The sequence below is a fragment of the Limanda limanda genome, chromosome 11, assembly GCF_963576545.1.
Source record: "Limanda limanda chromosome 11, fLimLim1.1, whole genome shotgun sequence".
NCBI lineage: Eukaryota > Metazoa > Chordata > Actinopteri > Pleuronectiformes > Pleuronectidae > Limanda > Limanda limanda.
This window is the reverse complement of record NC_083646.1, coordinates 14,700,686-14,716,696: the sequence shown is the minus strand read 5'-3', so window position 1 is coordinate 14,716,696 and position 16,011 is coordinate 14,700,686. Positions and strand designations below refer to the sequence as shown.

At 40.5% G+C, this 16,011-nt stretch overlaps 1 protein-coding gene across 1 annotated transcript; it reads right to left on the bottom strand.

The window, feature by feature from the left end:
* Positions 1-12,502: 12,502 nt before the first annotated feature.
* On the bottom strand, positions 12,503-14,522 carry LOC133014553 (sperm-associated microtubule inner protein 4). Its single transcript, XM_061081820.1, has 8 exons — positions 14,434-14,522; positions 14,276-14,347; positions 14,139-14,168; positions 13,856-14,046; positions 13,679-13,767; positions 13,425-13,599; positions 13,258-13,343; positions 12,503-13,171 (listed from the first exon to the last, which is right to left on the bottom strand). The coding sequence occupies exons 1-8, from the start codon at positions 14,520-14,522 to the stop codon at positions 12,503-12,505; spliced, it is 1,401 nt and encodes a 466-aa protein (XP_060937803.1).
* Positions 14,523-16,011: the final 1,489 nt, after the last annotated feature.

Below are 16,011 nucleotides of genomic sequence, written 5' to 3'. Positions count from 1 at the left end.
CTTCACACAGTCTAATTAACAACGTGTGCCTGGTCGACCACATCAGCACGTACAGGTGCATTTCGCTAATGAACTTTGAGTGGCCATTTGTCGTTAAACAGGAAAACTGGCACCAGTCACAAGTGTTTGTGTAAATATTGTCAGTCCACATGGTAACACGCATCAGATCATCACTATAGGTTACAAAGCAGGACAGAGTTTTGAAACCATTCTAAGGTCATTCATTTATCATTAACCAGTGACCTTTGGTGAGATTTTGTCTAAAAGACAAGACAGTTGAACATATTTAAGTTTTTTCCTTCTGTTCCTTCAATATATTATGTTTAGGGCTACATACAAATATATTCGCTGTTCATTATACAAAATATTTCAATATTTTTGATTACAATTTACAGCGTTATAAAAAAATATCTCTCACAACATGACAAATACCTGCAACATCTTCGTTCGTATAATTAAATAGGTACAAGTAAGGCTACAAGCCACCAATTATCTTTTTTTTTTTATAATTCATTTTATAATTTACTCTCCGCCACCAATAGTGAAAAGTTCCTCCCAGAGTTCAAAGTGTCATCTGTAAACTGCTTCTTTGTACAAACAGGAGTTCAATACAATAATGTATTTAATTTATGATAAAGTATCAAATCCTCACATTTCAGAAGCTGTAACCAGCTACTGGATAAAATACATAAATGATAATTAAACTACAAATTTAGCATTTTGTCACTTTACTCACAAGGTCATCAACACTTGTTAAGTATCAACAACTGTGTTCTACTAAGTTAAAAACATAACGGACATTTAGGATTTTGCATTCAAATCAGACAAATTTGAAATGATAATGATGAATCATTTATTGGTCTCCTCCCACCTCCACTGAATCAGACACGCCACGTGTTGATTACCACTTTGAAGCAGCGGCAAGGTTAATCATATTACCTGCTCTGTATCCGCAGGCTTTGCGCTGCATAATGGCCACAGCCACTTGTGCTGCTGGAGAGACAAAAGCATGGTCATCTGAAACCTCCCGTCCAACACCACGCAGCGGACCACAGGCTTGGCGCTCAATTATTTCTGCATGTAATTAATCGTACCAGGACAAAAACAATCTAAGCCAAAGACAATCATGATATATGACACACTAAATGTCATCCATAGTACATATCACAGCTCTCCATTGCCCATGTTTTATTCATCCACTTTCCGCAGATCACACCAGCTACTATATGAAGGTCTCTCACTCGGCCATCCTTCAGGGAACCCTTTCATCTGATACATCAACATCACTTCTCAGGCTTTCATCATGGTGGCAGGAGCATCCGACGACAGAGCTCCAGTAATTACCCTTTCTAACAGAGCTCATTGACGGCAATAAAGAAGTGCAGTAAGTGACTGCGATAAAACCGTATTAAATTACAGAGGAGCTGTGATTGAGGTTACTGTTAGTATGGATTTTAACTTCACTTGACGGCTGCTGCTGTCATTAATAAACTGAGCAACACGAGTGAAGAAACTGTAGCAAACATGGAGAGCGAAAGTCGAACATGCAGAGCAACATGCACGTCTGGTAAAAACACGAACGCTGACAGACGATGAATGCTGAGTGTGTTTGTCCAGTGTGTTGAGGACAAAGAAGCAGAAAGGATCACAGGGACAAAGACAGCTACAGGACAAAAGATAAACACAGGCCCCAAGGAAAGTTCGACTGCCATCATGGTGGCCTCCTTTTCATATATGTGTACATGAACACCTGTAAAAATATGCACATGTGCAGGTGCATTTACACAAAAACAAAAGAGTGCAAGGTTTTGTGATAACATAAGTAATCTAATCAAGGCAGACATTAAACAATACAATATATAAAATCTGATGTCTTCTGCTGCAGGAAACCTGCTGACTGCTGTAAAAAAATAATTAAAAAAAGTCTTTAAAGATGGCACTGAGCTGACCTTTAGAGACAATGACCGTGACTCATGTCCCATTAACTTAAATATGTGCCGGGCTGTGTGGACAAAATCCACATCCTAATACACATGACAGCATAATCCCAATGTGTATAAATTGAAAAATCACAAAGAAGGTCAAACTCAAACTTCTTGGGTAAAAAGTTGAATAATTCTCACACATAATATTTAGTGTTGTAACGGGATCGATAGATTTAACTGAATCGACAATATCTGACTATCCTAGGTGGGGAAAAGACAAAGAAAATATTATACGTCTACAAGAATACAAGCTGTACTTCATCACTATTCATTTCTCAGGCCCTATTTAGCCTGTCACCCCTTTGTTAGGGGAAGGGATATACATGCAAATGCTCTTGACAGAGTGTGGAGAAAAGGCTAAATGGTTTGTGAAGAGGTGAGTGACACGCTTGGATATTCCAGTGTGGGTGGGACACATTGGGGAGACAGATGTGGAGCAACGCTTTAAAACACCTTCTTCTAATTGTAGAACAACTCGAGAACCTCCGTCAGACGGAAGGAACCCAGAAAGAAACCAAGCAAGTGACTGTAGTGGCTCTGAGGATGGAACCATCACTCTGTAGGTTGGTCCTCCTCATTGGTCAAGAATGAAATCTCTCAATAGCTATTGGCTGGATTACCATGAAACTTGGCCGTCATGATTCCCAGACGATATACCACACAGACTTTGTCCCCTGACTTCTCCTCTAGTGCCACCATGACGTCACATTCTTGAATTACCCAGAACGTTGGTTGATTACTAACCACTTGCAAAACTGGTGGCAGCAGTGTCCTTTGTGTTTTTAGGGTGTTTTGAATTATCTAGTAGAGAGCAAACAAGTCAAAAAGGAAAAGAGAGATGCGGGACAACATTCAACTGAAACCGCAACCATTGGTCATTTTTATTATTGACTAACTTTGATAACAGTCATGAGAAATATCTAGCTTTTTTGTGTTCAAATTGTATGTTTTGTTTAACATACTGAACAGTGCATCACACAAGACATAGAAAAGTAAACGATACTCATTTTTAAAAGTAATTTTACTAGCAGAAAAATGCTTGTGTAATTACTCAAAGATAATCAAAACAGTTGACCATCAATTCTCTGGTAATCATCCAATGTTTTCAGGTCCATTGCAACAACAGACACTGAGCCGTGCTGCAATTACATGGTCAAGTGTCTTGACTCAACAGGATCCTTAATGACGACGTATTCCCATCACAACTAATCATGTAATTCCAATGAGTACGGTTACGGGCAAAAACCAGAATGTCTAATGACTATCAGGAAGTGTTTGAGGAAATGGTTCCATTTCATGAGGTGAGAGAGATGAGATTTAATAGGCATATATTATATTATGGTTAGTTGAGGTGTATCAGAGAACAGTCAGCAGCCAGTCCTTACTCACTGCAGTTATCGCTGCTTAATGTCCTTCTGAGCCGCACTAACTAGATTGACAGAAGCTGAAAGGCCTCCATTATTTTCTGCAGTTCATGTTGCAGATGTTCCTCGGCCCCTCCACTGTCTCCACAGTCTGCCAAAGGGACTGACAAGCCTAACAAGCATCATTAGGACGTGACTCACCGGAATAAACGTCTCATGGTGGCCCCCCCCCCGCCGCGCAGCTTTCTGAGGAAATGGATTCATGTTTGCGAAAAAATGAAAGCACTTAAGCTCCGATTGGCAGCTGATGCTCTGCAGTAATTCAAAGAATTTGGGTGGGAAGTGGGAACAGACTTTGAAACACACTCCCACTGCGAAGAAGAAGACAAGCGAATTCATTTTAGGAGAGACGGAACACTGCTGGAGATCAGTGATGACGAGGGAAAGTGTTGCCTGAAGCTGCCCTCGAGGCACAGCCCCCGGTGAAAAACGAGTCATCTCAAACTATAGATAGATCATCGACTCTGACCAGGCTGAGAAGATGATATTTAGATAGATGCACACAGGTTCACATAATCCCTTAAATTATATTTCGTATATAAATTCCAGCTGGGTTTCTGTGTAAAGCAAACAAATATGTGGGAAAGACTATAATAAGATGAATGAGTCTTTTTATCTTGACTGATCAAACCTAATTATTTACTTTGCAGAAAATCAATGTCGATTTGAGAAGGCTTCAAAAGGGCAAAAATCACTTCTTTTTTTTTTAACCTCTGAAACTATCTGCCTACACTTGACAAAACAAATGGCCTCGGCCTTCACCACACGCCCAACATGGTGTTGTGGTAACCACCTTATCTCTGCGGTCAGCTCATTCCTCTTAATCCAGAGCTTCAAGCAAGCAGCTACAAAACAAACTTTGGCAACTCTGATGAAGAAATGTCGTCCACCCATCAATCTGGATAAATCCGAATCAGTAACTCATGCTTCATTTTGATTGTGTTTAATTTCCCTCCGCAGGATAAACTTCATCAGTGCTCAGTTTGTCCCGAGCTCCGGATTATTGTTCCTGTTTGTTTGCCTTGGAAACATCACACCCATTAAGAGCATCGTCTGACAGCCTCCACCCACTAAAGGGAACACATTTGCTGCATCTAAAAGTTACCACTTTAATAACAGAAATCACATTACATCTGTGCATTTCCCCGCTGAGAGGATGCCACTTAGTCTTTGTGTGGTCATTATTGAAACAGAGAAATACAGAGAGAGAGAGAAATAAGGAGTGAGGTGGAGGCGAAAGGCAGAGAAATATATTCTCCCTTTGGCCACATTGAAATCATTATTGAGATTTAGTGCTGCAATACATCTGCTTTTAATTATTAAAATACACTTCTTTACTTTGGCAGCATTAACAAGCTGAAGTTATGATTAATTTCAACATCCCGATACGATTCTGTGTTATATGAGTGTGTTTGACATTTTGGGAAATACCTGCTGGAGGATAAAGATAAATATAGTTTAGTATATAATTAGTTGGAAATACCAGCCAACAAGTAATTTCTTTAAATCATACAAAAAGTCCAGCTTAAAAACCTGTTGCTTTGGTTACTCATTTTTTTATTTACATGTTTATATATGTCAAAATATATATTAATATGATACTATTTAAAGATATAATTACCACAACTAATCAGTCTGATGTAGACATTTCCATTTCCAATTTTCATGCTAAGCTAACTGCATGCTAGCATTAGCTTCATTCTAACCATAAAAACATTAGAGTGGTATAGCCTAGCATGACAACACAGCTAGCCTAGCTCTGTAAGCAGCCCCTTATCTTTGAATATGAAGCCTTTCCATTTAATTTACTTTATTTACAAAATTGCAAACTTACCTAATCAGACAGCACCCAAACAGGAAATAGTTTGTAATTATTTTACATTTAAGTTGAATAAACAAGATATAGTTTTATTAAGGTGGCTTTACAGATGCTGTAAATCATGTTTCCAATCTTTATGCTAAGCTAAGATAACTTTCTGCTAGCAGTGTAGCTTCGCATTGACCAGACAAACATTAGAGTGAAATTGATCGTCTCATCTAAGTCCAAACAAGAAAGCCAATCATTTCTGAAAATGACAAACTGTATGGCTCTATAGTTGAAGGCCTTTCAAACTTTTAGGCAAAACGGCCTGTTTTCATTTTTCAGAAACTCATTCACACACAGAAACATTTCCTCCAGTTGAATTCACTTAATAGACACCATTTCAAAAGACTGACGACCATCTAGTTTCTTCAGCGGCGAACACAGACGGTTGAGAGCACTCTCTTCAATGGTGTCTCATTCTTTTCTGTACCCAATCTCCGTTAAAATGATGATCACAACAACATTTGCATACATGGGCTCTGATCGGAGAAATAAGAGGAGAACACAAGTGGCTAAAATTGTAATGCAGTATTTCTTTGATTGTGTCTTTCAAAGGTGATGTGTTTCGAGTTTCAGATCAGGGTCCTCAAGAGGCTCCAATCTGTCGAAGAGCAGAAGTAACACACAGCTCCACCTGCTTCCTGATCCATGTGAGAAGAGCAGTAATTATTTTCCTTCTCCAGCCATTACGTCTGCCCTGTATTCTTCCCAAAAAAGACCTGAGCAGAGTCTTTGGGAGTAGGGCAAAGAAAAAAAAATCTCTCTTCTTAAATCCAGCTGCAGTATCAGGGCACCAAACAAGAGTCTAGAAGTCGTACCATATATCCTTCAAGCTCTATCTTAGTTCAGCAGGGCAGCACCCAGCAAGCCATTAGCCAGGAGACAGAAGATGGCTCCATCCCAACTCGACATCTATTATTCATCGGTACATCTCTTGATCAGGCAGGTTAATGTTTGCCAGCCCACGTTTGTTTGTGCGTGCGACCACACCTTCTCTGAATGAGGCGCACAGATGGTAACGCCGGCTCCTGATCTGCTTAAGGCGGCACGGTGAAAGGTTGCCAAGAGCTGGGTGGGGGGGAGCCACTCCAAAAATCAGGCTCAACGCTGCAGAGCTTAAAATGCCCACTGGCCGCTGTAATCTTACATTTTCAACAGCATAGAAAACAAGTTTGAATCTCTCTGTATTCATCATTTTCCCAGCCAGAGAAAATGCTTGCAGTTGTGATCACAATAATAACACAGAGGCACTTAAAGTTCCCTCTCGCTAACTTCCTGCTGCTCAGGGCGTGTTGTTCTTCATTCATGTCGACTGTCTCAAATACAGCAGGCTCTGTTTTGCTCACTCGATCACCAAAGCCGCAAAGCATCCTGTTAATCAACCACATCCTCATCACACTCCCTTCCCTCCCACACCTCCATCCTCCCTCCCACTCTCTATCTCTTTCTCCTGTCTGCTCTGCTCTAAAACATTGCAGTGTGGGGGAGCCTGACAGCCCCATAACTCAACACGCACTCATTAGGACGCAGACATCCACCGACAAAGGAGTGGGGGGAAAAGAAAAAACATGAATGCATGACATATAACAACTATAGTGTGACAGTACGATCCAGCTGTTACTTCCCCAAAAGATTAAAGTGGTCTGATAGGGACGCAGCAGCAGCATCGTGACACGATGAGTGACCTTTCATGTAAAGTGCCTTGAGGTAATATATATTAGGATTTGATGCTATACAAATAAAATTGAATTGAAACGTCTGCACAGTCTGTTACAAAGTCCTTAGAGAGCAGACAGGACATGGTCTTCCATTGCCCTCCACTTTTGGGTAGACAGAGATGACGTCAGAAACAAATACAAAGTCGTAAATGTTCTGAAAAGCTGCAATTTCAAGTTCGATGATGGCGGGATACTTTTCTCTTGAAGCTGCGATAAAAGTGTGAAAGCTGTATGCTAGCAAGGCTAAATATCAACACAGCAATGCTAGCAGCTATGTAATGCTGTACAGTGGTGGATTGGGCCAAATGCTGCTCTAATTAGCGTGCTAACAGGCTCAGTGACAATGGTAATGATTGTAAAGTTATACTTCCCATGTTCAACTTGGTTTATGTTGTTAGCATGTTACTAATTAGCACCTAGTAAACTACAGCTAAGGGTGATGGGAATATGTCATTATTTATCCGGGGTCACAATCCAAAGTATTGGGTTGACCTGATGACAGATGCTAATTTAAGTTAGATGATCTCCGGAGTCAAGCTAATTGATCCTCTTGGGACATTGAACATTTATTGCAAATATCAGTCAATAGCGATGCACCCCTGTTACCCTGATATTCCACTTCCAACCGCTAAATGTCAACTTGGTGAAGTAATGGATTGCTCAAGGATCATTAAGATGAATCCTCTGGGGAACATGAATGCATACAAATGTCTTCAACAACAATATTTGATCCTAAATGTCCAGGAGTACTGATCATTGGGTGAATCAGAGAGCTGAACGGCTAATTTTGTGAACTTGCATGCTAATAACTTAAGATGCACGGCTGAGTTGGGACAGAAACACAAATCCATAAGTTTGGGCTCTTGAATATACAAAGACAGATAAATAAATATGTAGACACGCAGGTTGAAGTTTAGCCAGGCAGTATAAATGCTTTTAAGAAATAGGAAATGTTATAGAAATATTCACTTTAAGAACCTTTTCATGAAATTAGACTATATCATCTTCTTTATTAATATAAATATTTATCAGGGGCCAATAACTGTAAATATGAAAATATATAAACTATGTCTGACCTGCAGAAATTTGTCTTGACATTGATGTTTGAAAAAAACATCAATGTTAAACCGGAAATATTATTTCTGGACTCAACGTCTACATTATTTAAGCACATCAGAGCTTTTATCTTTTAACATAGTGAACTTTTTGAATAATTTAGTCCTATACAACAAGAGAATAACTGTGGGTCGGATAGAGCAGCTCAGTAGAAACTCGACTTTGCTCTCAGAGTGTGCTATTGTTATTAAGTTAAACGTGTCTGCCGGTGTCGTTAAAATTTGATGTTGATATCTGGCGGTCTCTGAGGGAGCTCCCCTCAGCCTCTCTGGTGCCTGGAGGAGGATGAAGACAGGAGCAGCACTCTGCCATTAAAAAACCATACCATCAATGAGAACAACTGAGCAAAGTAATACAAGTGAAACTCTAATGCTACTATTTGTTATTTTGTTCTTGCTTCTGGAAAAAAACCTGCACACTATGTTACTCTCTGTGTTGTAAAAACATATTTACCTGTTCGCATATAAACCCACAAGAATAAATCATGAAGGTCTGCCACATGCACGAGAGGCTCACAAGAGCTGCTCTGCTCCCAGTTTATCCACTTTCTGTATTATTCACCTCTTCGTTACTGGATACACAAAAAAACTATTTGTACTATCTTTTATTTTAAGCACAGGCCCTGAAGCAACATTGCATAGATTACTGTAAGACGTACACCATTTGGATAACACTGGCTGCAAGTGACTTCAACTTTAACTTGTCCAGCTCTAAAGCATCAGCACAAAAATACACAATAGCTGTATACAGTGTAATCTAATAGATTACAGGGTCATGCACATTTATATAAGATTCAGCCTGACAGGGGAAAACTGAAATTACCATAGAGGTCAGGCCCCGATGCAGTGAAATGCCCGGCTGCTGCTTTAACCACATGCTTTTGCACAGACACGTGTTTTTCTTTCCTGCTGCTTCATTCCATAGATCGCATTCATTCCTCTCCCTCACAGTCTCACATGTGTTTCACTGCAGCCACTGGTTTGGGTGTGACAGGAATAAAAAAAAAATTAAAAAGCCTCAGGAGCTGCAATAAGGAGAAGTGACTAATTGGCCTCCAAACAAACCCAGAGTCGCCCGGTGAACACAGCTGGGACAGTGGAAACAGAGAAGGGGTCTAGAAGCTGAATTTGACCAGAAAGTATTTCTCTAAGAAGCGTTTCCACAAGTCAAATCCAAATTTCAAGTTGACATTGCTCTTCTCTGTCACGTGTGCACCCAGTCTGAGGGCAGGATGTGCTAGAACCACCCCCCCTTCCTTCGTGCCATTCATTCATGACCTGTTTTACCGATATCCCCAGTGGCCCCTATTTATCCCCAGACATGTTTGGACACACAACAAGCAGCACCTGAAAAGACTCCCTTGTTTCACCGTTGATGCACAACTCCCCAAAGAGCTGAGGCCACACTACCATAAATGTCGTAGAGGGAAAGCTATGTGAGCCATGGTGATATTTTGCCAAACAAAACAGCTTTCACTCTACCGGATATTTTAGGATTACGACTGGGAAACTTTGGCGCGAGCCCCATATTCAGAACTGGAATCACCATCATTACGGTGGATTTACACAGATTTGTAATTATCGGTGTGCTGATAACTTCTCCTCCATCTGAAATCCTCCATATTCCTGTTTTCGCTCTGTGGAGAGTTTGAGATGCTGAGCTCAAACCTTGATTGAATCTGAAAGTGAATCATGGTGCTCACTGTATCACACACACCTACATGCACTCAGCATGAGAGAAACAGTCTTTGACTCATGAAGAGATTGAGATGCACTGAAAGAATGCACAGACCTAAAGCTCATATGGAAGCGGGCAGACTCCACAACTTGCCTTTACTTGTCTGGAAGAATAAAAGCAAAGGTGGGCTCGTGGAGTTTCCATGGAGACTGACAGGATCTGTACCTACCTTGAACAATGCAAAACATGGTATTATGTAGGTTTAATTGAGGGTTTGAAGTGAATTACATGCAGTTAGTTTGCCGTTGTTTCACTTTGAAGCTTCAGTCTGAGGAGATTTCACTTAACTGCTGCAAAATGTTTCAGTCACATAAAGAGCTTGGCAACTTCACTTTAGATGCACTTTTCTACATCACTATTCAGCTGACCTGATCCTACTGCTGACCCCAGAGGGAATGACAACTCCTACTTTAATCTGGTAAAAACAACATCAGTAAGGATCACTCACCTTGGCAGAGTCAGAGATGTGACCTCCAGGTCCTGAAGGTGTTGAGCTTGAAAACAGAATATTCAGGTGCAGGAGGATAAAGCTGCTGAAACTCAAAATTACAGCCTGAAGCGACACAGGCTCCCTGACTCCACTCTGACATGCACACACTTGCACCATCGGGCCCCTCTGATCAGCATCACCCTCTCCGCCTCCGTGCGAGTGGAGGAGGGAGGGGGGTGCGTGAGAGGCTGCTGCCGCGTCCAATCGAAATGAAGGACAGCAGATGGCGTCACATGGAAGGGGGCGGGGCTCGTGTCATTGACAGCATCTTTTCCGTGACGTGTCGAGGAGTATCCCCAAAAGCAAGGGCAAACAGTGAAGACCACGGTCACCACAATGCAAATGGCTCTTTTACTGATGGAGCCTTTAATTTATCATATAGACTACCTGCAAATGTATTTTAATCTTTAATGGTTGTATATACATAGATATGGAGCTGATATTCAAATAATAAAAAAAAAATTGGGGATAACAGCAATATGTATGTTTTACTGATTATGTCATGATAACATGATACAAATGAAAAGGTATGAGAAACAAGAAATATTCTCAGAAACAAAAATAACATCATGTGATGGCTTAAATGATTATATACCACCACCTGCTGGAGAAAAGGCTGAATCACAGATTTTCATCGGTCCTCACAATAAAAGAAATTTAGTCACATTGCAAAATAATCTGTTAAATATATAAACTGATATAAAAGAGGAGCATTGACCTAATGACTACACAGGTTATAAGATCTATTCGATAATAAATGTTATTTAAGTACATTTTTTAATCATGTTTGTTGACAAAAAAACACAAAAACATTATTATCTTAGCTGCTGTTAAGGTGTTGCATTGTTATGAATAAAAACCTCACAGTATGAGATTGTCTGCAATATTCAGCAAGAACATTCATAATGGTCAATTTTGAAACAGCTGTTATCTGCTTTTCCTTGTCTCTCTGAACCTCTGAATGAGAAAGGGTTCTATCACTGAAGGTTGCAGTCTTGCTGCTCAAGGACGTACTCTCACAAAAAAACCTTTCACAGCAGCAAGTCAGCAACAGATTATGTGCGAAGAGGTATTTTTTTCTCCTCCTCTTCTTTTACATCATGGAGCCAAGGTGGTTACTGCAGCAGCTACAACAAAGAGAGCTGGATTCCGTAACACTGGCAGCACAATGCTGCAAGGTGACCTGTGTCATGTTATATATTGGGGAGGGGGGTGAGGGGGAATCAGCTGAATACGAACACTCCTCCCTGTAAAAATATGAAAGGTTACAGTGGATCAAAGTATTCATCTGTGCAGCCTGATGAATTGACTGCTGCAGAATGTTTCTTGGATGTGAAGCGTGGAGGCTTTGAAGGCTGTTTCTTTTATTTTACTCTTACAATGGGCCCTGGCTTATGGGAGCCTTACATAAGACCATTATTGTATAATACACCTTGGACTCTAATGAATATTGCAAATGAAATGTGGGCAACAAAAGAGCAAATTAACAATGTTTGCAGATAGACCTGACTGATTAAGGTAGAAGTATAAAAACAGTCTGTAAAGTTGCTCAAAGAAAAAGAGTCAAAGACCAAAGATCCAACACTTCAACATGTTACATTGTCATAAAAATCATTCCTAACTGTGGTGGTAAAGTTGGAATGAAAACACCTTTAAATGTATTAGTAAGTGTCAAATATTTAAAAAAGATATATTAAAGATTCATAAATAACGATCTAAAAAATTTAGTCAAAAAGGATTTTTTTTAACTTTAACATTCAGGCTAGTAGGGATATTTCTTCCTCTTGTATTGGAGGCAGATTGGATCCTTTGCGAAAGAACATAACCCACTTAGACAGATTGGATACTCTTAGAAGCTTAAGTAGGTGTAGTGTAAGGTTAGAATTTTTCATTTCAGAATTTTGGTGTGTGAATTTGCCAATAAGATGCAAGCAATGTGTTAAAATCAGAGTGAATTAACAATTAACATCATCTCTTTACATAACATGAAACATGTAAAGAGAGGAAATCAAGCCTTGTACATTCAGTTTAGATCATTTTCAAAGTTCAACATTTAAATTATGATGACATTAGGTGACCTATCCACCTATTTAGTAATTGATCAAATTTTAGGTATTAAAATATCACTTTGGTTTTTCCATAGAGATTCAAAATATATCGCAATGAGATTATCCATGCAAGTAGCAGCAGTTGATCCCGTAGAAGTTGTGTTGTCTCCCTGTGACCACGTTGTCCCTCAGGTCCACAGCAGCATGTGTGATAGAGTTATTGAACCTGCGATGTGCTGCCGTCTTACTGAATGAATTTTGAAGGTCCAGGAGAGCATTTGCTCCACTCGTAGTCCCAGCGCTGTCGCCTGGCCGGATGCCGGGCAGGACACGAGGCCTCTGCAGGATGCCGAGGTTAGAGATGCCGTGTGCCAGCTCTCTGCCCTCTGCTGGTTTCTGCAGTTCTGAAGGGGCTCTTGATAGTGACTCAGTAAGTGATTCAATACCTGCAACTTTAAAGTTCTGCTGTGATCTATCTGCCTCTTGGTTGTTCTGTGACATGGATACTCTGCGTGAAGCCCCCTGGGACGGCTCATCCCTCTGTGCTCCAAAGGACCAACTGTGGCCCTTTGGATTTAAATCCGGGGCCTCATTATGCTGAGCTGTGATCTCTTGTGGCCTAAGCTGGTTTATAATAGCTGTAGCGGCTCCTTGCTGTCGAGCTGAGGATGTATTCAGGAGTTCAGCAGCAGTGGGACTGCAGGTGCTCCTCCCCACGTGGCTCCCCTGTCTTCTTCTACATGCGTGTTTTGGTTTTGAGGGAACAAACACAGGATAAGACCCTTCTCTCTGTCGGAAAAAAACACTCATTAAGATTAATGTTGCACACTGTACCTATGTTATTGTAAAGGTAACACACACTGTGAGTGTTTTACCAGTGTTGCAGTGTGTGAAATGATCCCACTGAGTCTCGTTTTTTCCTCGAAGTCATCTACTTTCAAAGGATTGGCTGGCCCAGATTCTTCAAAATATCAAATTTAAATGGCAGATTATTAATTATCGATTTCAAAGTGAAAAAGATATCTAATTATTGGGCTTGTACCATTGTAGTCCATTTGGTAAGAGGTGATCCAGTGTGTCCTCTCCAGATTTTTCAACATGTTGCTCGTCCGCTCAGATAAAGACAAATCCCAGTGACGCAGTTTGGGGTTGGGCAGGACCGTCTTTGGAGGAGTCGGGTAGAACACTTGGTTCTCCCCCTTCGATGCGTCGGACTGCTGGAGGAAGTCGGTGAGGTATTTAAATTATTGATTAACTTGACATCGACAACATGAAGCCATGTATTTTATTACTCACATCCCGGAAGCTGTGTTCTCCCGTCCACCTAACGGCCTTCTGCTTGGTTTTTATTGGCGTCTCCAAGATTTCATGTCTATATGGGCCACCTTTATATGAAAATAGAGACACCTTCAAGACTTCTCAGTAGAAATCTATTTTGATATCCAATTTTGCCACAATATTTGTCACTTTTACCAAACGTTTTGCTCTGCAGAGTGACGTCTGGTGCACTGTTCGGGATGAGCCGGCTGGGGTAAGGTTGGGAGGCAGCTCTGACTCCTGTCACCGGGTCGTCTGGTGACTGGAAGGATGGGAACATTGCAAACCGGGAGATGTGGGATGAGTAGGGATGTTCCCTTAGAGTTGGAATTTGTGACATTTTTTCCCTGTTGTAAAACAAAGAAAGATAAAGAGTCTCCAATGTTTGAGGCAGACACAGGAAAACACGTTAAGAATGTGTGTTCATGCAGGTACTCACGCCACATTTATGTCAGTTGGTTTTGGTATTCTGAGAAAAGACACGACACAATAACACAAAAACAACACGTATTATTTTGTATCACTACTGAAGAATCTGAATTATATTTGAATTATTGTAAATCAATGGCTACTTACAACTGGTCATTGAGACGAAGTTTACTTTTCTTTTTGCCAGTATTGGTATAAAGCTCTGGACTGGTGATATATCTGTGAAAGTAAAATATTATTCAACTACATTTGATGCATCACATTTTTAATTTAGATTTTTCTATGCAGAATGTTACTAAACTCACTCAGACATAATGGCGCCTCCATAGTCACAGGGATAACGCCTGTTTAAATCAGAAGGGACGTTGTATGTAAGTGAAGAATCCGGCTCCATCTAGCTGCTGGGACTCTGACTCAGAAAGTAAGAAATACTGAGGAGAGAAAAGTACATGAAGGTTAAGTTAACAAACTTGAATGGCAGTCAGAAGAGAGCATACCTCCCTGCGAGTCCCCTTGAGCTCAATCAAGCTCAAACAAATTGCACAGATTCATAGGTATCAGTCCTCTAAATGTGCCTGATTTTTTTCATCAAGTTGGAGGAATAATTCCAGGAAAATCTGTGAAAATTTCAAAAAACAACCCCATATCAGAATATTTCAGAGACTGGAAAAACATTCCTTGACCATTGTCTGGATTTTTGCCATTTAATGGGCAAACAAGCAAGCAACCAACACATGGAGGTGCTAAAGACATGACCTTGTTGGCAGAGGTAATTAAGTTGAATCTGTGGTAAAACCTCATCTGCTAATCAATAATGTTGTTTTGTCTTATTGTTTTACCATAAGCATTCATTTAATTAAATTTTCCATGACTTGTTGCAACCCCTGACCTGCTTTATATAATTGACAGTACGTTCACACATAGCATTACAGCACACGTTATAGTTTAATTTATGAAATAATTGCACAACGATTACTCAAAGATAGGGGCATAGAACAAAATTGATTGAATAGATTTTATTTTACCCCTTATTGTGAATGCCGAGAAACTAATCCAGACAAGTTTCTTCCGTCCTCCCGATGCAGATACCGACAGCCGTCATTGTTCAGGTCCAGGAGAATAAATGTGGAAAGCCTCAAGGATACATTCACAGAACTGGACTCCCTCGTCTTCGCCTGTGGCCTGTGACATGGGTTTGAATTCCTGGAACGGTCAGAGTGACAGTGTTACAATAAACAATGGGATCTCAGTGAGTGACACACAATCCAACCCCCAGCATCAAGTGTGTGAGCAGAGGTGTGGCCTTAAAGTCCTTTGTGAGACTAAAACAAAACACTGAAGCAACATCACACAATCATTGAGTTTGCTAAGTACATGTAACCTTGTGATTCATTATGTTCCAGTAGTGCAGGAGTAGTTACTATAGAGATCAAGATTGTCAGTGTCAGTATTTTCATATCCAATCACTGCTCATTGCTGCATGTCACCGGGTTATCAAGTGTGGATCTGATCATATTACACAGTCACAGTCTGGTAAACTCATACAACTAAACTAAAGCTGCGCTGAAATGAAAATGGAGTTGGCTCTGACTAGCACACACTGTCACCAGATACAAGCTGTGTGCAGGAGGGTTTGGTTTCAGGAGTCACGTTTCATTGTCATTGTCATAGAAACAGTTAAATGTGCTGCAGACACTGACAAAAAAAAATCATGTTCAAAGAGAGATTCAGGGACAATTTTCACCTCATTCAGACATTTTGTGCTCAATTTGTAGAATGAGTTCTTCAAGGATTTTGGTGGCAGGCTAGATGTGCGCTGTCCATGGTGCTGCTGTGAGTTTCTTCCTTGAGCATGTATCCATTATCTGGAGCGCTTGCTCTTT

Excerpts from the sequence above, each read along its gene's own strand:
- LOC133014553 (XM_061081820.1), bottom strand. The coding sequence starts at position 14,522 with ATGGAGCCGGATTCTTCACTTACATACAACGTCCCTTCTGATTTAAAC. Across the intron at positions 14,348-14,433 it reads GGAGGCGCCATTATGTCTGA|ATATATCACCAGTCCAGAGC; the intron begins GTGAGTTTAGTA and ends TTACTTTCACAG. Across the intron at positions 13,600-13,678 it reads GAGAACACAGCTTCCGGGAT|CAGTCCGACGCATCGAAGGG; the intron begins GTGAGTAATAAA and ends GACTTCCTCCAG.